The sequence below is a fragment of the Electrona antarctica genome (assembly GCF_951216825.1).
Source record: "Electrona antarctica genome assembly, chromosome: 14".
NCBI lineage: Eukaryota > Metazoa > Chordata > Actinopteri > Myctophiformes > Myctophidae > Electrona > Electrona antarctica.
In genome coordinates, this window is record NC_136795.1 from 16,075,136 (window position 1) to 16,098,352 (window position 23,217).

At 40.0% G+C, this 23,217-nt stretch overlaps 1 protein-coding gene and 1 gene segment (V, D, J or C); both read left to right on the top strand.

Moving 5' to 3' along the window:
- The first annotated feature begins 10,918 nt into the window (after nucleotides 1-10,918).
- On the top strand, nucleotides 10,919-13,225 carry LOC306937019 (Ig heavy chain V region 914-like). The segment is given in 2 exons: nucleotides 10,919-10,944; nucleotides 12,925-13,225.
- A 3,088-nt stretch (nucleotides 13,226-16,313) lies between these two features.
- Nucleotides 16,314-21,127, top strand: LOC306937020 (uncharacterized protein; the record flags this gene model as incomplete). The annotated part of the gene is made up of 11 exons (XM_079520696.1): nucleotides 16,314-16,353; nucleotides 16,446-16,598; nucleotides 18,184-18,321; nucleotides 19,339-19,476; nucleotides 19,672-19,770; nucleotides 19,878-19,949; nucleotides 20,046-20,165; nucleotides 20,343-20,411; nucleotides 20,563-20,610; nucleotides 20,723-20,794; nucleotides 20,953-21,127. 11 exons carry the CDS (start codon nucleotides 16,314-16,316, stop codon nucleotides 20,985-20,987), a joined length of 984 nt encoding a protein of 327 aa, XP_079376822.1. The 3' UTR covers nucleotides 20,988-21,127.
- Between the last annotated feature and the right edge of the window lie 2,090 nt (nucleotides 21,128-23,217).

The window sequence follows — 23,217 nt, forward strand, 5'->3', positions numbered from 1 at the left end:
ATGGTGGTGACAGATAGCCCAGAGCATGCCGGCAGAGCGCGCCACGGGATGGTTATATATTTTATAATACATTAGGCTACATAAACGCTGCTGCCGCGGCTGCCACCTATCACAATTAAGGCATTTTATTTACATCATGGTTTTACATTCACCATCGCTGATGAGCAGCGCTTTGTAGGCGAGGAGGGAGGCTTGTTCAGGAACTCCATTATATCATAATTATGCATCAATGTAATAATATATGCGCTGCGAGCCAACGTGAGCCATGATGTCATAAGTTTTGCGGATTCACCGTTTTGCCTGTTTACACTGAGAAGGGATAAAACGGCGTTCTCAAAGATTTCCACTCTGGGAGGTGGTTTCACTTTGATGCGTTTTCACCTCCTGAGAACACCCTTCTCGTCTAAAAGGACCCCAGCAAACGATACGTTATTTTGCCGTTTCTTATGAACACCATCCTCGTCTAAAAGCCACCTGAGTGTGGCCAACTCAGGCATTTATAGTGCACCTTGGGAACACTGGCCAGGTGCTCCCAATGCACCTGATTGGCAATTCCTCAGGCCTACAGGAATACACACAGGCCCTAGTACGCCAACTACAGGGGCTGTAGATGTAAATGTTAACATTTTAACCACATGGAATGATAGTCCAGTTTAGACCTTTAGAGGGCGTATATGCAAAGTATCTTTCTCCTCTAGCTCTTTATAACCAGACTCAGTTCTCATTGATGTTAAACTGACTGACATTAGAACCATGGAACTGCAGATTGACTGCAGTTTACTACTGTTGATTGATGGTGTCTGTATAGTATTGGGGGTTGGTGATTATTACAATGCATTAGTAATTTCTTATAGGCTACATAAAGAAAACCATCAAACATGTTGATGTGTTGATTTGTCTACACTCTACAGGTATTGAGGGTCAGACTTTGACTGAATCTGAACCAGTGGTTATTAAAAGCTGGGAGAATCTCACAAGTTGACCTGTGCGGCCTCTGGATTCACATTCAGTAGGAAATTAATTGGATCAGACAGGCTCCTGGAAAAGGACTGGAGTGGATTGCCTACATCGCTACCACCACTAGCACTTATCCCTGTCAGTCTAGGGTCGGTTCATACAGAGACAATAGCAGACAGCAGGTGTATCTCCAGATGAACAGTCTGCTAGACATTCACAGGGCTAGCAGAGCTATAGACAAAAACTAGACAACAAAAAACGTGTAACAAAGCTGTACAAAAACTAAATCGTTGAAGAACTACCTCTTTTCACATTTCTAAAACTATACAATGTTGTTATAGTCACAATCATGACAGTTACAGTATACTGAGTCACCATGAAGGAAATAATTTCTAAAAGAACCTTATACCTGTTTGCGATTGTGTAAGAAGTTTTGTAGACATGAACATGTATATCTGAAGTTTTATCTCCATGTGAACATCATGAAGGCTGAGGACAATGCATTGTTTTACAGTTTCTGGGGTTTATAGTGTTAAACACCATTCTTCAATTTCACATCATTATTTTGGAGACTATTGTTTCTATAGAGACACTAGCACAAGAGAAAAAGTAAATGAAAAACCTTTATAATAGCTTTGTGTCATTATGTATAAAACATCCTAACAGCTCTCATATAAATTACATTTATTTAATATTTATGGTTGAGACAATCAGTCCTTCCCTCTTTCCCCACACAATAATCCATTATTATAAACATTTCATAAATACATTCCATGATCAAGATGAACCATGACAGTAATCTAGTCTTGCTAATGGTAACATCTGTAAAGAACATGAATAATGTTAATAATAGCTTTGTATAATTATGTAAAACACATATTTGGTTTCCTCATCCTAACAGCCCTCATATAAATGCCATTCACTAGTTGAGAGAGTCGGTCCGTCCCTCTGAGAAGAGCAGCTTCCATCAGTTCATCTTATAAAACCATGTTCTCTGTAGCTCTGCTGCTGCTGGCAGCTGGTTCCTGTGAGTCTCTCTAGATTGTTTAGAATCGAAGACAGTTGTTATTCTACGGTGTAAATTGATAATTTATTAGTAAACAGTTCTCTTTTCAACAGGTGTGAACAGTGAGACACTGACTCAGCCAGCCTCCCTGACTGTCCAGCCTGGTCAAACACTGACCATCACCTGTCAGGTCTCATATTCTTTTACTAGCTATTGGACAGGTTGGATCAGACAACCTGCAGGGAAAGGACTGGAGTGGATTGGGATTAAATATACAGGAGGGGAACACTACAAGGATTCCCTCAAAAACAAGTTTAGTATCTCATTAGACTCTTCCAGCAACACAGTGACTCTGAATGGACAGAATGTACAGCCTGAAGACACAGCTGTGTATTATTGTGCCAGAGACCCACAGTAATACGAACCATCAGTAGACATGAACAAAAACCCTCAGCAGTTACTGTAATACCTGAAACCACCAGAGGAGGCACTCGCAACACATGACTGAATTGAATGATGAAAACAAATACCTTATTAATCAAACAAAGTGTTTTCTACAGATTTGGTATTGTAGAACATAAATTATTACATAAGATAAGATTTTCTATTTCTGTAACCTACACTACAGCTTGTTTAAGTCAACTTGGTTCCTTGCTTCATCATTCAAACCTGAACTGTCTGTCACATGATCATCTCAAACAATAAAGTACCTTTACCTGCTTTTCACGAAAATTTGGGTTGAAATGTTTGTCGAAATTTGCACAATACAAGAGTAAAATGTGTCTCACCAATGATCAGCTATTTGGATGTTGTGACATAATGTTATTAAAGATACGACCCCAACTATATTTTAAACACATACTAATATTCATGTATTTTCCTTATTCAACATCACTCCGTTGATGGTTTTCAACAGGACAATCCATCCTCCCTCTATGAAGTCAGTGCCTGTTCTATGCAAAGTCTACTTCCTTGTCACACTGCTATAAAGAGTTCATGTTGCTCACAGGTGAATCAGAAGAAGATCATCTCCCCCACAGTTCAGCTTCAACACCATGTCCTCTGTAGCTCTGTTGTTGCTGCTGCTGACAGCTGGTATAATATGTAAGTCTCTGGTGAAATACTGTAATAATAACATTATCAATTGTCAATTTATAATAAAGTATTGCACATAATTAGATTTTCACTTGTTTGTTCTTAATTCCTCTCAGGTGTTAGTGGTGAAACACTGACTCAGCCAGCCTCTCTGACTGTCCAACCAGGTCAACCACTGACCATCCCCTGTCAGGTCTCCTATTCTGTAAAGCCTGGTGTTTTTTGTTTTTTTATCACTTAAATTTGTATTGATTTTTGAACAAAGGCAAAAGAAAGAAAAACACATACAGAAAAAGAAAACATACAGTACAAACAAACATGAAAAAATTAAATGAAATAAAATATTTCTAGGCATGTACTGTTCTTATTCATTCTGTTCAGTCTTAAATGTTGTCCATTTGGACCATTTGTCCTCCATTTGCTCTTCCTGTAGCCTCAGACGGTGTGTCAGTTTCTCCATGAGATGTACAGTATCTCCTGAATCAACTCCTCCCATTGTCCCTGTGTTGGAGGCTCCTTCTGTCCCCATTTCCTCGTGATAGCCTTCTTTCCATGCACAGGCACTTGCTGCCCTGCAGGCCTATTCCCACTGGCTTGCACAGTTCTATGGGGAGGTCCACAGACAAAACCAGAGATTCAACCATCTCATCACATCGGCCATATATGCTAAATGGTGCATTTATATAGCACCTTTATCCAAGGCGCTTTACATAGATTCACCCAGGCATTACATTCACCCATTCACACACACATTCATACACCGATTGCAGCGGAAGCCATGCAAGGTACCAACCAGCACATCGGGAGCAATTTGGGGTTCAGTGTCTTGCCCAAGGACACTTTGACATGTAGACAGGAGGAGCCGGGATTCAAACCGCCAACCCATGGATCATTGGACGACCTGCTCTACCTCTTGAGCCACAGTCGCCCCTAGCTAGCAGTCCACTTATCACTGCCAAGGTAACTTACTCCAGTCTGAATTTACACTGTTTTCAAGTGTCAGTTTTATATAAAGAAAACAACTACTTAGATTAAAAGGTATAAATGCAGGTGCTTAGGCAGAGAGCAGCAGGCGACACCAACAACAAAATAATAAACCTGCACACTGCCAACTTGCACGGTACAAGAGAGAGGTTTCGGTCGTGGAGACCTTCCTCAGGCATAACAAGTGTCAGTTGACAAGAATTGCATATTTTCAGCTGAAAAGACAATATGTTATTTCTGTGTAGCAAAAGGCCCTTTATCCCTTTCCTTGCACATGATTCGTTTTGGCTGCGGGCCATTATGCATAAATAAAGAAGACCCTGGCAGTGATTAGATCTTTCAAAATAAGATGTGTAAACTCACATCCTCCATTCTTGGTGCTGAGCCAAACTGTTAAAACAGACAATGTAGAAAAAAGCAGGAGCTCAGTGATTCAATGTTTAGCACTTCAATCTATTTTAACTATCGGTAAGTAATAGTCAAACAATGAACATCGTTTAATTGTTATGGTTGATGTATAGTTAAACTTGAATCTCTTCTTTTCACTTAATCATCAAAACATTTCATTGTATTTCAAATTGATCGATTGAATACATTATTAACAGTTTGCAAATAGTACAAAGGTACGATTATACAACAATGCTAAAAGGATAACACAAAAAGCCCTGAGGGCTTGTTTCCATTGTGGTTAAGGTTGTCTATGTTTTATTGCATGTTATTTTCACTATGCACTTCCATGTCCGATGGTTCCAAAAACACCCGTTCCCCCTCGGATATTTTTGGTGCATGCCACGTACTTCCTTCCATCTGTTCGTGTGAAACTAGTTGTGAAATGGTCTAAATGGCCGACATGAAACTCACATTTAATGTGTTCTTTGAACCTAATACATCAGCCCCTCCCTCAGGAAGTCCTGATGCAAATCATGTGTACGGTATACAATATACATCTGAGGAGATTATCTATGTGCTGTTGTTTTGTGAGGAACAATTGAGGTTGCATCTAAAGGATGGAGGTCAAACTGTCTCTTCTGTTGATGGCTCTTTGTCTGCCCTGTGAGATTTGAGATTTCATGCGTTTACTGATTTTGTATTCCATTCCACGTAATTCATATAGTTATTATCACTTCTATAATTCTCTCTCTCACATTTACCTCTTTCTTTCTTTGTGTGTCTTCTCTTATACTTTTTAATCAGGTTTGAATGGACAGGCCATAGAGTCCATTCCTTCCAGTTCAGTGCAGAAAAGGCCTGGAGAAACTCTGTCTTTCATGTAGGGGAACTGGGTTTACATTCGGCAGCTATGGAATGCACTGGATAAAACAACGCGAAGGAAAAGCACTGCAATGGATTGGGGCTATTTGGTACGATGCAAGTAAAACAGTTTATGCCAGTAGTGTCGAAGGACGTATAGAAATCACCAGAGACAATACCAACAGCATGGTATATATGACACTCTCTAACCTGAAGCCAGAAGACTCTGCTGTGTATTACTGTGCGAGAGACCACAGTGCTGTGTGAGAGTATAAACTACACAAAAAACATTTAGAGATTCTTTTAGTCAACAGGGGGCAGTAAACGGTTAGACATCAGGTAACACTAAACAGGGTAAAACTCACACTCAAACACAATTGTTCTTTGAGTCTGAATGTTATCATCAATGTTAAAAACAAACAAAAAGCATTTTGAACAGAATTACATCTTCCAACTGTCGCACACAATCATAAAGCAAACATAGTATTCAAAAAGAAAAAACATTTTCAGATGAGGGTTCGGGACATGCACACCCACACAAAACCATCAGTAACAGTTGACAGACTTCCTGAAACTGAAGACAAAAACATTTCCTGTGTCTATGCAGTGAAATCCATTTTGGTTGAACAGTTGATTGAGAACCCTATATCACTCATACCAATGAGGCAATGACATTCCATTCCAATAACAATGAATTGATCACATTAATACACTATAAAACCTGGATTTCCCCCATGACAGTATTTAAAACACACTCGACATAGGTCGAGCAGGTGCAACACCACAAGCATTTCGCTACAAACATCAATGAAACTCTAACACACACAAATGCTGTTATGACCTGGCTATTGGGCCATAACAAGGAGGAAGACACACCACGGCTGTTTAAAAGTGCACAAAACAATATTTATTTACAATATAAACCATAACTTAAAGTTCAACATGATATGGGGTGTGTTAATCAGTGAAATCAGTAGTGTAAGTGGATGTGTGGTAAATGTAGTGTGGGGTCAGGTGTTGAATGGTGCAAACCAAAATGTTGGTGCCAAGAAGAGAGAGAGAGTCAGAGAGACTGAGTGTGGCCAACTCAGGCATTTATAGTGCACCTTGGGAACACTGGCCAGGTGCTCCCAATGCACCTGATTGGCAATTCCTCAGGCCTACAGGAATACACACAGGCCCTAGTAGGCCAACTACAGGGGCTGTAGATGTAAATGTTAACATTTTAACCACATGGAATGATAGTCCAGTTTAGACCTTTTGAGGGCGTATATGCAAAGTATCTTTCTCCTCTAGCTCTTTATAACCAGACTCAGTTCTCATTGATGTTAAACTGACTGACATTAGAACCATGGAACTGCAGATTGACTGCAGTTTACTACTGTTGATTGATGGTGTCTGTATAGTATTGGGGGTTGGTGATTATTACAATGCATTAGTAATTTCTTAATTATAGGCTACATAAAGAAAACCATCAAACATGTTGATGTGTTGATTTGTCTACACTCTACAGGTATTGAGGGTCAGACTTTGACTGAATCTGAACCAGTGGTTATTAAAAGCTGGGAGAATCTCACAAGTTGACCTGTGCGGCCTCTGGATTCACATTCAGTAGGAAATGAATTGGATCAGACAGGCTCCTGGAAAAGGACTGGAGTGGATTGCGTACATCGCTACCACCACTAGCACTTATCCCTGTCAGTCTAGGGTCGGTTCATACAGAGACAATAGCAGACAGCAGGTGTATCTCCAGATGAACAGTCTGCTAGACATTCACAGGGCTAGCAGAGTTATAGACAAAAACTAGACAACAAAAACCGTGTAACAAAGCTGTACAAAAACTAAAGCGTTGAAGAACTACCTCTTTTCACATTTCTAAAACTATACAATGTTGTTATAGTCACAATCATGACAGTTACAGTATACTGAGTCACCATGAAGGAAATAATTTCTAAAAGAACCTTATACCTGTTTGCGATTGTGTAAGAAGTTTTGTAGACATGAACATGTATATCTGAAGTTTTATCTCCATGTGAACATCATGAAGGCTGAGGACAATGCATTGTTTTACAGTTTCTGGGATTTAGAGTGATAAATACATTAGATTAAACACCATTCTTCAATTTCCCATCATTATTTTGGAGACTATTGTTTCTATAAAGACACTAGCACAAGAGAAAATATACACTTGCTCCTTTACTGTTCAACAATCTTTGACTTTGAATGTATCATTCAGCATGCAACAATTATCCCCCCCACAATAATCCATCATCATTATAAACATTTCAAATTAATTCTGTGTTCAAGATAATAATCTATTAATTAATCTATACAGTAGGCCTAAATCTCAGTCTTAATAATAGATCGATAATGGTGACATCTGTCCCTGTAAAGTAAATGAAAAACCTTTATAATAGCGTCATTATGTATAAAACATCCTAACAGCTCTCATATAAATTACATTTATTTAATATTTATGGTTGAGACAATCAGTCCTTCCCTCTTTCCCCACACAATAATCCATTATTATAAACATTTCATAAATAAATTCCATGATCAAGATGAACCATGACAGTAATCTAGTCTTGCTAATGGTAACATCTGTAAAGAACATGAATAATGTTAATAATAGCTTTGTATAATTATGTAAAACACATATTTGGTTTCCTCATCCTAACAGCCCTCATATAAATACCATTCACTAGTTGAGAGAGTCGGTCCGTCCCTCTGAGAAGAGCAGCTTCCATCAGTTCATCTTATAAAACCATGTTCTCTGTAGCTCTGCTGCTGCTGGCAGCTGGTTCCTGTGAGTCTCTCTAGATTGTTTAGAATCGAAGACAGTTGTTATTCTACGGTGTAAATTGATAATTTATTACTAAACAGTTCTCTTTTCAACAGGTGTGAACAGTGAGACACTGACTCAGCCAGCCTCCCTGACTGTCCAGCCTGGTCAAACACTGACCATCACCTGTCAGGTCTCATATTCTGTTGCTAGCTATTACACAGCATGGATCAGACAACCTGCAGGGAAAGGACTGGAGTGGATTGGGAGTAAATATACAGGAGGGGAACACTATAAGGATTCCCTCAAAAATAAGTTTAGTATCTCATTAGACTCTTCTAGCAACACAGTGACTCTGAATGGACAGAATGTACAGCCTGAAGACACAGCTGTGTATTATTGTGCCAGAGACCCACAGTAATACGAACCATCAGTAGACATGAACAAAAACCCTCAGCAGTTACTGTAATACCTGAAACCACCAGAGGAGGCACTCACATCACATTTTATGAACGAAGACTTGTTGTGACCAAATATAAATGAGAAAGATGAGAGTAGATTAATCATAGAACACAGATTTCCATCAATTATGAAAACAATTATTAATCATCGTCTACAAGTCAATCACCACCTGTAGGTGGCTGTCTAGATGTGTTTTTCTAAAGATTTGTATTGTAGTTCACTTGTTCTATCAGTTCACATTCTATATAGCTCGAGCCTGTTATTTAGAAAACCATGGCAACCTAAATTATTACATAGAGAAGATAAAGATTTTCAAAAGGTTTGGTAGCACATTATAATAACTATATACTACACTATTAAGCATTAGTTAAGCATTAATTAACTAGTATGCATGTTTATATTAATGTGTATAAACCTTTTACCTTGTAAATTTGTGATGTGAAAATAAAGCTGATTGTTTTGTGGCCTATATTTCACCTTCAGATTTCTTTTTATATATAATTCATATTCAAATCGGTCAATAGGAGACTCAGTTGGCTTAGGATTGCGACAAAAACAAAAACATCTCCATGAATTCAAAGCTTCATGGGGTGTGAAATTGTTAGAAAATAAGTCATTTTTTGGGTGAACTACTCCTTTAACCCCTAGAGGGTGGTCTATGCAAAGTCTCTCTCTCTACCCATCTCTTTATAACCAGACTCTCAGGTGTAGTTGTCTATGTTATTGACTGACTTTAGAACCATGGAGCTGAATTGGAGTTTATTAATGATACTCTTCTTGGTAGTAAATAAATATTGTAAGTGCTTAGTCTTTTCTTTGAAGAATTACTCCATTACCATTAACTTGTGTACACCCTGAAATATATGTGTTGACCCGATTTGCTTGTGTTCTGTCTATACAGGTGTCAATCACTGACTGAATCTGAACCAGTGGATGAAAAGCCTGGAGAATCCCACAAGCTGACGTGTACATATTCTGGGTTGGGTGTCATTAATGCTGCTTGGATCAGACAGACTCCTGGTAAAGGACTGGAGTGGATTGCTTACATCAGTAGTAGTGGTGGTACCGTCTACTACTCCCAGTCAGTCCAGGGTCGGTTCATCATCTCCAGAGACAATAGCAGACAGCAGGTGTATCTCCAGATGAACAGTCTGAAGACTGAAGACTCTGCTCTTTATTACTGTGCTAGAGAGTCACAGTGACACAGGAGAGAGCTGTACAAGAACTAAAGATGTTGAGGAACTTCCTATTTTCACTTGAATAAAACTAGTATACAAACAATAAACAATGATGCCATTAGACAAATTCATGAGAGTTATACTCCCTGTGAATGAATTATGTTGTAAAAGGACCTTGTAGATTGTACCTAATGTGCAGTCTTGTATGAAGCTTTGCTTTTGCTTTTCCCCCAATAGCCAATAATCACAAAATAGATGATAAGTGCTCATGGCAGATATGTGAAAAAACAAAAACAAAACATGAAGGCTGATATTGACACTGCAGTGTTTTATTGTTTCTAAGACTTGCAGTACAAAATACGTTACAAATCATACATCATTCTTTTACTTCACATACAAATTTAGGAAATTGAGTTGTTTGTATAGTGACACTGGCAGTAAGAGAAAAGATACACCTCTACTAAAAAATGTATCATTCAACATCCCACAACAACTTTCCCCACAATAATCCATCATTATAAACATTTCATATATAAATTTGATTATCAAGATGAACCATGACAGTAATCTAGTCTTGCTAATGGTAACATCTGTAAAGAACATGAATAATGTAAATAGCTTTGTATATGTAAAACACATATTTGGTTTCCTCATCCTAACAGCCCTCATATAAATACCATTCACTAGTTGAGAGAGTCGGTCCGTCCCTCTGAGAAGAGCAGCTTCCATCAGTTCATCTTATAAAACCATGTTCTCTGTAGCTCTGCTGCTGCTGGCAGCTGGTTCCTGTGAGTCTCTCTAGATTGTTTATAATCGAAGACAGTTGTTATACTATGGTGTAAATTGATAATTTATTAGTAAACAGTTCTCTTTTCAACAGGTGTGAACAGTGAGACACTGACTCAGCCAGCCTCCCTGACTGTCCAGCCTGGTCGACCACTGACCATCACCTGTCGGGTCTCATATTCTGTTGCTACCTATTATACAGGTTGGATCAGACAACCTGCAGGGAAAGGACTGGAGTGGATTGGGATTAAATATACAGGAGCGGAACACTACAAGGATTCCCTCAAAAACAAGTTTAGTATCTCATTAGACTCTTCCAGCAACACAGTGACTCTGAATGGACAGAATGTACAGCCTGAAGACACAGCTGTGTATTATTGTGCCAGAAACCCACAGTAATACGAACCATCAGTAGACATGAACAAAAACCCTCAGCAGTTACTGTAATACCTGAAACCACCAGAGGATGCACTCACATCACATTTTATGAACGAAGACTTGTTGTGACCAAATATAAATGAGAAAGATGAGAGTAGATTAATCATAGAACACAGATTTCCATCAATTATGAAAATAATTATTAATCAGCATCTACAAGTCGGTCACCACCTGCGGTCGTTAGTCTAGATGTGTTTTTCTAAAGATTTGGTATTGTAGTTCACTTGTTCTATCAGTTCACATTCTATATAGCTCGAGGTTGTTATTTAGAAAACCATGGCAACCTAAATTATTACATAGAGAAGATAAAGATTTAAAAAAAGTTTGGTAGCCCTTATAATAACTATACACTACACTATTAAGCATTAGTTAGCATTACAACTAGTTGAATCCTGCAAGTCTGAATAATGTGTGATTATAAATGTGTATAAACCATTTACTTTGTAAACTTGTGATGTGACAATAAAACAAATCTTTCACCTGTAGAAGTACTCATTTTAAATTACAATAAAATCCAATCTGTGTGATACATACAATTGTTTTGTGGCCTATATTTCACCTTCAGATTTCTTTTTATATATAATTCATATTCAAATCGGTCAATAGGAGACTCAGTTGGCTTAGGATTGCGACAAAAACAAAAACATCTCCATGAATTCAAAGCTTCATGGGGTGTGAAATTGTTAGAAAATAAGTCATTTTTTGGGTGAACTACTCCTTTAACCCCTAGAGGGTGGTCTATGCAAAGTCTCTCTCTCTACCCATCTCTTTATAACCAGACTCTCAGGTGTAGTTGTCTCCACCAGGCCGAAGGCATGGGGAGAGAGTATGTTTTGCACTCCGTCCGTGTGTGTGTCCGTCCTTCCTTCCGTCCTTCCGTCCTTCCGTCCGTCTGTGAACAGCTAATCTCCGGCACCGTTAACCCGGTCGATGCCAAACTTTGCACACACACTCCCTGGATGCCAACGATGAACCTCTGCCCCACATTTTCCAGAACGGCCTGTTATAGCGCCACCATGAGGCAGCTTTTCACATTTTTTTTACCTAAAACTGCACCGATCTGCGTGAAACGTTGCATGCACACTCCCTAGAGGCCAAGGACAAACCTTTTACCTGCATTTTCCGCATCTGCCTTTTATAGCGCCACCAGGAGGCCGACTTTTGTAAAACACATTTTTTGATATTACTCCTCCAGATTCTGTCCAAAAATCTCACAAATAGTTACACAGTATCTCTATGGTCATGTGCTCAAGTCGGATCTGTCTGATATTTCATATTCCATCCTAATTGCCTATAATTGGCTTTCACAGTTTGCACGATTGCCCCGTTTTGAACAATAGCCTCAAATCATGAACGCAGCATGCAATTTATGTGAAATCTTTCACACATTTTCTTACTAGGCTGAGGAATATATCGCACCCTTTTCACATTGGCCTGTTATAGCGCCACCAACAGGTTGATTTTTGCAAAACACATTTTTGGAACAAAATGCCTCAAATCGGTACACATGATCTCTGTAGTCATGTGATCAAGACGAGTCTGTTGGATTTCTCAGATTGTACACTGATTGGCTAAGATTGCCTTCCAAAGTTTTCAGGAGTGGCCCGTTTTGTACAAAATGCTGCACATGTCCTGCTCATCCAGAATTCTATCCTCAGAGATGCTATGAGTGATCTGGCTCTGCATTTCCTCAACAAAATGAAGGAAAAAAAATCCTCCTAAACATTTTGCCAAACATCACACACACTCCTATCCTCCTGGTGGAGACCTGTGCCCGGAAGGGCACTTTTTCTAGTTGTCTATGTTATTGACTGACTTTAGAACCATGGAGCTGAATTGGAGTTTATTAATGATACTCATCTTGGTAGTAAATAAATATTGTAAGTGCTTAGTCTTTTCTTTGAAGAATTACTCCATTACCATTAACTTGTGTACACCCTGAAATATATGTGTTGACCCGATTTGCTTGTGTTCTGTCTATACAGGTGTCAATCACTGACTGAATCTGAACCAGTGGATGAAAAGCCTGGAGAATCCCACAAGCTGACGTGTACATATTCTGGGTTGGGTGTCATTAATGCTGCTTGGATCAGACAGACTCCTGGTAAAGGACTGGAGTGGATTGCTTACATCAGTAGTAGTGGTGGTACCGTCTACTACTCCCAGTCAGTCCAGGGTCGGTTCATCATCTCCAGAGACAATAGCAGACAGCAGGTGTATCTCCAGATGAACAGTCTGAAGACTGAAGACTCTGCTCTTTATTACTGTGCTAGAGAGTCACAGTGACACAAGAGAGAGCTGTACAAGAACTAAAGATGTTGAGGAACTTCCTATTTTCACTTGAATAAAACTAGTATACAAACAATAAACAATGATGCCATTAGACAAATTCATGAGAGTTATACTCCCTGTGAATGAATTATGTTGTAAAAGGACCTTGTAGATTGTACCTAATGTGCAGTCTTGTATGAAGCTTTGCTTTTGCTTTTCCCCCAATAGCCAATAATCACAAAATAGATCTCATGGCAGATATGTGAAAAAACAAAAACAAAACATGAAGGCTGATATTGACACCGCAGTGTTTTATTGTTTCTAAGACTTGCAGTACAAAATACGTTACAAATCATACATCATTATTTTACTTCACATACAAATTGAGGAAATTGAGTTGTTTGTATAGTGACACTGGCAGTAAGAGAAAAGATACACCTCTACTGAAAAATGTATCATTCAACATCCCACAACAACTTTCCCCACAATAATCCATCATTATAAACATTTCATAAATAAATTTGATTATCAAGATGAACCATGACAGTAATCTAGTCTTGCTAATGGTAACATCTGTAAAGAACATGAATAATGTAAATAGCTTTGTATATGTAAAACACATATTTGGTTTCCTCATCCTAACAGCCCTCATATAAATACCATTCACTAGTTGAGAGAGTCGGTCCGTCCCTCTGAGAAGAGCAGCTTCCATCAGTTCATTTTATAAAACCATGTTCTCTGTAGCTCTGCTGCTGCTGGCAGCTGGTTCCTGTGAGTCTCTCTAGATTGTTTATAACCGAAGACAGTTGTTATACTATGGTGTAAATTGATAATTTATTAGTAAACAGTTCTCTTTTCAACAGGTGTGAACAGTGAGACACTGACTCAGCCAGCCTCCCTGACTGTCCAGCCTGGTCGACCACTGACCATCACCTGTCGGGTCTCATATTCTGTTGCTACCTATTATACAGGTTGGATCAGACAACCTGCAGGGAAAGGACTGGAGTGGATTGGGATTAAATATACAGGAGCGGAACACTACAAGGATTCCCTCAAAAACAAGTTTAGTATCTCATTAGACTCTTCCAGCAACACAGTGACTCTGAATGGACAGAATGTACAGCCTGAAGACACAGCTGTGTATTATTGTGCCAGAAACCCACAGTAATACGAACCATCAGTAGACATGAACAAAAACCCTCAGCAGTTACTGTAATACCTGAAACCACCAGAGGATGCACTCACATCACATTTTATGAACGAAGACTTGTTGTGACCAAATATAAATGAGAAAGATGAGAGTAGATTAATCATAGAACACAGATTTCCATCAATTATGAAAATAAATATTAATCAGCATCTACAAGTCGGTCACCACCTGCGGTCGTTGGTCTAGATGTGTTTTTCTAAAGATTTGGTATTGTAGTTCACTTGTTCTATCAGTTCACATTCTATATAGCTCGAGGTTGTTATTTAGAAAACCATGGCAACCTAAATTATTACATAGAGAAGATAAAGATTTAAAACAAGTTTGGTAGCCCTTATAATAACTATACACTACACTATTAAGCATTAGTTAGCATTACAACTAGTTGAATCCTGCAAGTCTGAATAATGTGTGATTATAAATGTGTATAAACCATTTACTTTGTAAACTTGTGATGTGACAATAAAACAAATCTTTCACCTGTAGAAGTACTCATTTTAAATTACAATAAAATCCAATCTGTGTGATACATACAATTGTTCTGTGGCCTATATTTCACCTTCAGATTTCTTTTTATATATAATTCATATTCAAATCGGTCAATAGGAGACTCAGTTGGCTTAGGATTGCGACAAAAACAAAAACATCTCCATGAATTCAAAGCTTCATGGGGTGTGTAATTGTTAGAAAATAAGTCATTTTTTGGGTGAACTACTCCTTTAACCCCTAGAGGGTGGTCTATGCAAAGTCTCTCTCTCTACCCATATCTTTATAACCAGACTCTCAGGTGTAGTGGTCTATGTTATTGACTGACTTTAGAACCATGGAGCTGAATTGGAGTTTATTAATGATACTCATCTTGGTAGTAAATAAATATTGTAAGTGCTTAGACTTTTCTTTGAAGAATTACTCCATTACCATTAACTTGTGTACACCCTGAAATATATGTGTTGATTTGCTTGTGTTTTGCTTGATTTGCTTGTGTTCTGTCTATACAGGTGTCAATCACTGACTGAATCTGAACCAGTGGATGAAAAGCCTGGAGAATCCCACAAGCTGACGTGTACATATTCTGGGTTGGGTGTCATTAATGCTGCTTGGATCAGACAGGCTCCTGGTAAAGGACTGGAGTGGATTGCTTACATCAGTAGTAGTGGTGGTACCGTCTACTACTCCCAGTCAGTCCAGGGTCGGTTCATCATCTCCAGAGACAATAGCAGACAGCAGGTGTATCTCCAGATGAACAGTCTGAAGACTGAAGACTCTGCTCTTTATTACTGTGCTAGAGAGTCACAGTGACACAGGAGAGAGCTGTACAATAACTAAAGATGTTGAGGAACTTCCTATTTTCACTTGAATAAAACTAGTATACAAACAATAAACAATGATGCCATTAGACAAATTCATGAGAGTTATACTCCCTGTGAATGAATTATGTTGTAAAAGGACCTTGTAGATTGTACCTAATGTGCAGTCTTGTATGAAGGCTGATATTGACACTGCAGTGTTTTATTGCAGTGTTTCTGAGACTTGCAGTACAAAATACGTTACAAATCATACATCATTATTTTACTTCACATACAAATTTAGGAAATTGAGTTGTTTGTATAGTGACACTGGCAGTAAGAGAAAAGATACACCTCTACTGAAAAATCCATCATTATAAACATTTCATATATACATTTGATTATCAAGATGAACCATGACAGTAATCTAGTCTTGCTAATGGTAACATCTGTAAAGAACATGAATAATGTAAATAGCTTTGTATATGTAAAACACATATTTGGTTTCCTCATCCTAACAGCCCTCATATAAATTCCATTCATTTGTAGTTGAGAGAGTCGGTCCGTCCCTCTGAGAAGAGCAGTTTCCATCAGTTTGTCTTATAAAACCATGTTCTCTGTAGCTCTGCTGCTGCTGGCAGCTGGTTCCTGTGAGTCTCTCTAGATTGTTTATAATCGAAGACAGTTGTTATTCTACGGTGTAAATTGATAATTTATTAGTAAACAGTTCTCTTTTCAACAGGTGTGAACAGTGAGACACTGACTCAGCCAGCCTCCCTGACTGTCCAGCCTGGTCAAACACTGACCATCACCTGTCAGGTCTCATATTCTGTTGCTAGCTATTACACAGCATGGATCAGACAACCTGCAGGGAAAGGACTGGAGTGGATTGGGAGTAAATATACACAAACGGAATACTATAAGGATTCCCTCAAAAATAAGTTTAGTATCTCATTAGACTCTTCTAGCAACACAGTGACTCTGAATGGACAGAATGTACAGCCTGAAGACACAGCTGTGTATTATTGTGCCAGGAGTCACACAGTGAAACAAACCAACAGAAGTGATGTGCAAAACCCCCTGTCCTTAAAGAGCCCATGAAACAGATGTCAGAGCTCAGTTTATAGGATGCAGGCCTTTGTTGAGAGGATGCTGAGACAACATGATTGAATTGCAATACATCACATTCAAAATATGATGCAATTTTTTGATTTGCTCAGGGTCCATATATGGAGCTGGCCATCATTCTGACGTCTGCATATACTCCATATTGGGGCATGCCTGACAAAGAACTCTACTGTATATGTGGGCATAAAAGGGACACCGGCCATTTCCAACTTGCATCGTTCCAAGTAGGCCAGTGCCCAACGGGCCCCGCTGTCGAGGCCCCACGGTCACCTTTAGTATATAAATAAAATAAAATCAATAAAAATCACACCAATGTGAAGTGAGGGGCGCTCTTATCATCTTACAATGAGGTGATGTAATGATGATGTAAAACAGGGACACTGAGGACAATGCATTTTACAGTTTCTGGGATTTAGAGTGTTAAATACATTAGATTACACACCATTCTTCAATTTCACATCATTATTTTGGAGACTATTGTTTCTATAGAGACACTAGCACGAGAGAAAATATACACTTGCTCCTTTACTGTTTAACAATCTTTGACTTTGAATGTATCATTCAGCATGCAACAATTATCCCCCCCACAATAATCCATCATCATTATCTATTATACATTTGAGAAGGTGTCCCCAAGTAGGAAAATAAAGTCACCAGCTACTACGTCACTGACACGCTGCAACACGCTGCAACACACACTGCAAAAAACACACTAACACGACACAGCCTTACCCTCCGCGTCGATCCACGGCTATCTCCTCATGTCGCGCCGCACGGCCACACTCAACAATAACCGCGTAAAAACTGTCATTGCACTGCCACTAGAGCCGCCTCCCGTCCACACTCACAAACAACATCAATATCAATAATAAACACAAACACGCCACAAGCACCGACACCCCCCCACTCACACACGGCCCACTGTTGCCAGGTCTATGCAAACAAGCCCAGAAAACAACACGCTCCTCACACACACTACAACACGCTTAAAACTCGCGGACCTGGCAACACTGCATCCTTTTCTCCCATTGCCTACTCTTACTAATTTGTTGCCACGTCTATGAAAACAAGCACACAACAATGCCATTCAACACGCTACTTACACACACTACCACTCGCTTACAATACGCGGAACTGGCAAAGGACCTGGCAACACTACATCCCCTCTCCCATTTGCTCACAGCCAACCACGTGACCCCCGACAGCTTTGGTTACGGATTTCACATCCGGTTGGACCGCCACAAGTTACACACACACACACACCGCGAGCGCACACACACACCCTCACACACACTGATTCCAACTTGGCTGGAGATCGGCGCGATTACATACACAGTTTAATTCATGAAAAGACGACAATTGCGCGCGGGACGGACTCTCGCATTGCATTGAATTGCGTATCGCTGTCCCCCTCGACCACGACACCCTTCTTCACAGCACTTTCACTACTCACTTGGACACGACCACTACGCCTCTTTCCACCATTACAGGTAAGTTAACTACAATTTAAGGGTGCGTGCGCGTGTGTGTGTACTGTGTGTGCTTGCTACGTGTGTCAATACTGAAACACAGCTGCTAATGCTATTATTAATAGCATAACAACTACATAAACAGCTGCTAATGCTATTATTAATAGCATCATAACCATAGATATAGATATATATCAACTCTACATAGCTCACCCGCGCTGTTAAACAATGGAGAGCGACGTCGTTACGTGGCGCCCATCTTACCTCTTACCATTGTGTCTATGATGTACTCTTAAATGACCATAACTTGCTCAATTTACAACCGAATTTCAAACGGTTTGGTTTGTTATAAACCTCAGAGACGTCCGCATACTTATATGCTTTTATACGACCTTAAAAAAAAAAAAAAAAGAGCGACGTCGTTACGTGGCGGCCATCTTACCTCGGCCCACATAACATTGTGTCTATGATGTACTCTTAAATGACCATAACTTGCTCAATTTACAACCGAATTTCAAACGGTTTGGTTTGTTATAAACCTCAGAGACGTCCGCATACTTATATGCTTTTATGATACGACGTTAAAAACAAACAAAAAAAAGCAGATAAGCTTCCTGAATCAGAGCCACGTTATGATTCTGTTGATGCATCAACACCATCAACAGCTGATAATGCCATGTCTCATGTACAACAGCTACTGCCACACAATTCTCCATTTATGTTGGCAATGCTGAAAATAACGCCTGCTAACAATACAGGCTGCTAACAATTGGGCTGTTGCCAATTATGCTCTTACAAATAGCATGACAATAACAATATTAATAATAACACTAGCATCATTACAAGCATAATAACACGCCGCCATGTCTCATGTACAACAGCTATTGCCACCCAATTCTGTCTTCATGTTGTCAATGCTGAAAATGAGGGCTGCTAACAATTCCGCTGTTGCCAAAAATGCCATTATTTGCCTCATACCATAACTATACTTTCATAATTTGTCGTCAATGCATAAAACACTTCTTTCAACCACTTCAGCTACATACAAAGCCATGCCGAAGAAACGCACATCATCCCTTGGATACCGAACGGCAAACGCCACCCAAATACGCTTGCACACAGCTGCCAGACAACACCACGCACCATCCGCACAAGGTACAGCACCATCCGCACAAGGTACATGTGCTCTAACAACCTTCCACAAACACTTGCACTGCACAATACATGTGTGCGTCTGTGCACACTGTGCACACACGTACTCCTTCACTGTGTGTGGACCACCATTTACTAACATCGTACCACACGTAACCAGTTTCCCACACGTGACCAGTTTACACTAACTCATGCATGCTGTCCAATCACACTCCACAGAACAACGCAATGAGGATCCAAACTTCCACCACAACCCTGCTCGCGACACTCTACGTGGCCACACACACACCCGCTCATTGGAAGACACCCAGCCCACAGGTACCCAGTACACTGACACCTTTCTATTTACTGTGTGGCGGCAGGGACCCATCACACAGCACCATGTCATAGCAGCACAACTTGATGATGATTGTCTCACTTCACAGCAGAACGCCTTGATGACGCGACTACACCACGACTGCTCCACACCCCTACTTTGCACCTGCATGACACCAGAGGTAATGCATTCACATATGTTGCACTCAAATTTACCCCTACTGCATTGTGTCCACTACACATACTCACATACTGTGCAAAACATCCATCGCCAACAGCTACACGCAAATGCATGCATCAAGCAGCTGAACTACTACATGGACCCTCCCACGCCACTCACACGCCAACAGCCCCAACACAACGCTTGGTTCCAGCAGCTGCAGCACAACATGTACCAGGTAAACTTGCTCAAAACTACACTTTGCACAGCACATTGCACAATGCAATACACTGCTGTTTCTTTCTCCACAGATACTGCAGTATCTTCATCACATAACCTACATTAATTGTGTACACTACACTCACACCCTGTGCTCTACTTAACTCATACTATCTCTCTACACATCACTTCACAGCTCAACACCAGGGCAGCACTCCTCCACAAATGGCCAACACACCTTCATTGGACGTGGCTGAGGCCAGAGGTACTGACTTCTGTTATTCAGATAACCTTACTGCTTGGTACCGAGCATCCTGACACACTGTATAGAGACATCTATCTACATATCTCTGCATAACATGTCGATAACATTTTGTACCTCTGTGTCTACACACACTACTGACATCCATACCCAGGTCAGCGCAGGCGGGAGCAAACACGTGACAGAGTGAGACGGACCAGAGGTAAGGCCTCAGATATGTTGCCCTCTGCCTCAATGCATTACGCATATGTGTGTATGTTATACCTACATGTACTGAATATATAGTCACATACACTCCCATCTTAATTTCTCAGCTCAGCATAACCTGGACAAACAGCAGCACATGATGGCTACAACACAGCCAATGGCCACAGCAGAAACCACAGGTAACCAACGCACTACACTCACATCTACACTTTCACCTCAATAACTCTAATACAACTATCACATTGTCCCACTACACATACACCCTGGAGAACTACCAAGACAGAATGCGGTTCAACGTGGAATACCTCAACACCCTCTGCCCCAATGGATTTCCCAGGCACCTCATCACCCTCAAGCCAGGAATGCCCTTGATGCTACTGCGCAACATCAGCCCCAAAGACGGACTCTGCAATGGCACCAAACTGTTTTTCCTCAGAACCCTCAACAACAAACTGCTGCTGTGCAAACTTGCAGCCACACAAAAGGAAGTAACATTGATTAACACTTTCCAGAAATATCACTACCTTTCACATGATCTGTGGTGGACATGTCACATTGTGTGGTTGATTCATCCCTTATCTGTGTCTCCTTTTCTGCAGGCTCAACCATGACAATCTCTGGAACCAGAAACACAAACACCCCTTCCACATCACCCCACTCCTCCACGCCCTCCTCTGGATCAGCTGCCAAATACAATTGTTCCTTTGCTAAGTTGGCCTTTCCACGACAACTGCGTCTTCCCCAAACCATCCCCATCAACGTAAGGCTGTTGCATTCTTACAAGTCTCATTGTTGATTAGTCTACATAACTGATAATCAAACATAGACATAGCATTGTCATTCCATTCACAACATACCTGGTGGAGATGTCTCAATGTATACTTTATCCCTACCTTCTCTGTTTCCCCAATTCTACAGCCTCTGCAATGTATAGGCTGTTGCATTCTCACAAATCCCATTTCTGATTGAACTACATCACTGAAGATGATGATGATCCCATTCTGCAGGCTCTACTGGCCAAATCTGGGCAACCTCATGGCACTGCAGCTTCTTTTACTACACATTCACTGTTAACATTAACATTCTTTCCTAAAAAAACACTCAGACTCCATTAAAAATACACTGAGAACTACATTTTGAAATGTTGTGACTTTGTCTACCTTTGCTCTCACAATTTCCTTCCTCCGATTTGCGACGCGCAGGGAGCTAGGATGAGTGGGCCGAAGGCCCGCGAAATTCTAGTAAAGTAACATTTCAAATTAATTCTGTGTTCAAGTTATTAATTTATTAATTAATCTATACAGTAGGCCTAAATCTCAGTCTTAATAATAGATAATGGTGACATCTGTCCCTGTAAAGTAAATGAAAAACCTTTATAATAGCTTTGTGTCATTATGTATAAAACATCCTAACAGCTCTCATATAAATTACATTTATTTAATATTTATGGTTGAGACAATCAGTCCTTCCCTCTTTCCCCACACAATAATCCATTATTATAAACATTTCATAAATAAATTCCATGATCAAGATGAACCATGACAGTAATCTAGTCTTGCTAATGGTAACATCTGTAAAGAACATGAATAATGTAAATAGCTTTGTATAATTATGTAAAACACATATTTGGTTTCCTCATCCTAACAGCCCTCATATAAATGCCATTCACTAGTTGAGAGAGTCGGTCCGTCCCTCTGAGAAGAGCAGCTTCCATCAGTTCATCTTATAAAACCATGTTCTCTGTAGCTCTGCTGCTGCTGGCAGCTGGTTCCTGTGAGTCTCTCTAGATTGTTTATAATCGAAGACAGTTGTTATTCTACGGTGTAAATTGATAATTTATTACTAAACAGTTCTCTTTTCAACAGGTGTGAACAGTCAGACACTGACTCAGCCAGCCTCCCTGACTGTCCAGCCTGGTCAAACACTGACCATCACCTGTCAGGTCTCATATTCTTTTGATAGCTATTGGACAGGTTGGATCAGACAACCTGCAGGGAAAGGACTGGAGTGGATTGGGAGTAAATATACAGGAGCGGAACACTATAAGGATTCCCTCAAAAACAAGTTTAGTATCTCATTAGACTCTTCCAGCAACACAGTGACTCTGAATGGACAGAATGTACAGCCTGAAGACACAGCTGTGTATTATTGTGCCAGAAACCCACAGTAATACGAACCATCAGTAGACATGAACAAAAACCCCTCAGCAGTTACTGTAATACCTGAAACCACCAGAAGAGGCACTCACATCACATTTTATGAACGAAGACTTGTTGTGAACAAATATAAACTAGAAAAAGTGCCCTTCTGGGCACAGGTCTCCACCAGGAGGATAGGAGTGTGTGTGATGTTTGGCAAAATGTTTAGGAGTAATATAAACATGTTTTTTTGTTTGTTTGTTTTTTGCAACAATTTTCGTCATTTTGTTGAGGAAATGCAGAGCCAGATCACTCAGAATCTCTGAGGATAGAATTGTGGATGAGCAGGACATGTGCAGAATTTTGAACGAAACGGGCCACTCCTGAAAACTATATAGCGCCACCATGAGGCTGATTCGGAAAAGAATGAGTGGCATGTCGTCCTCGGCCTAGTGGAAATGTGC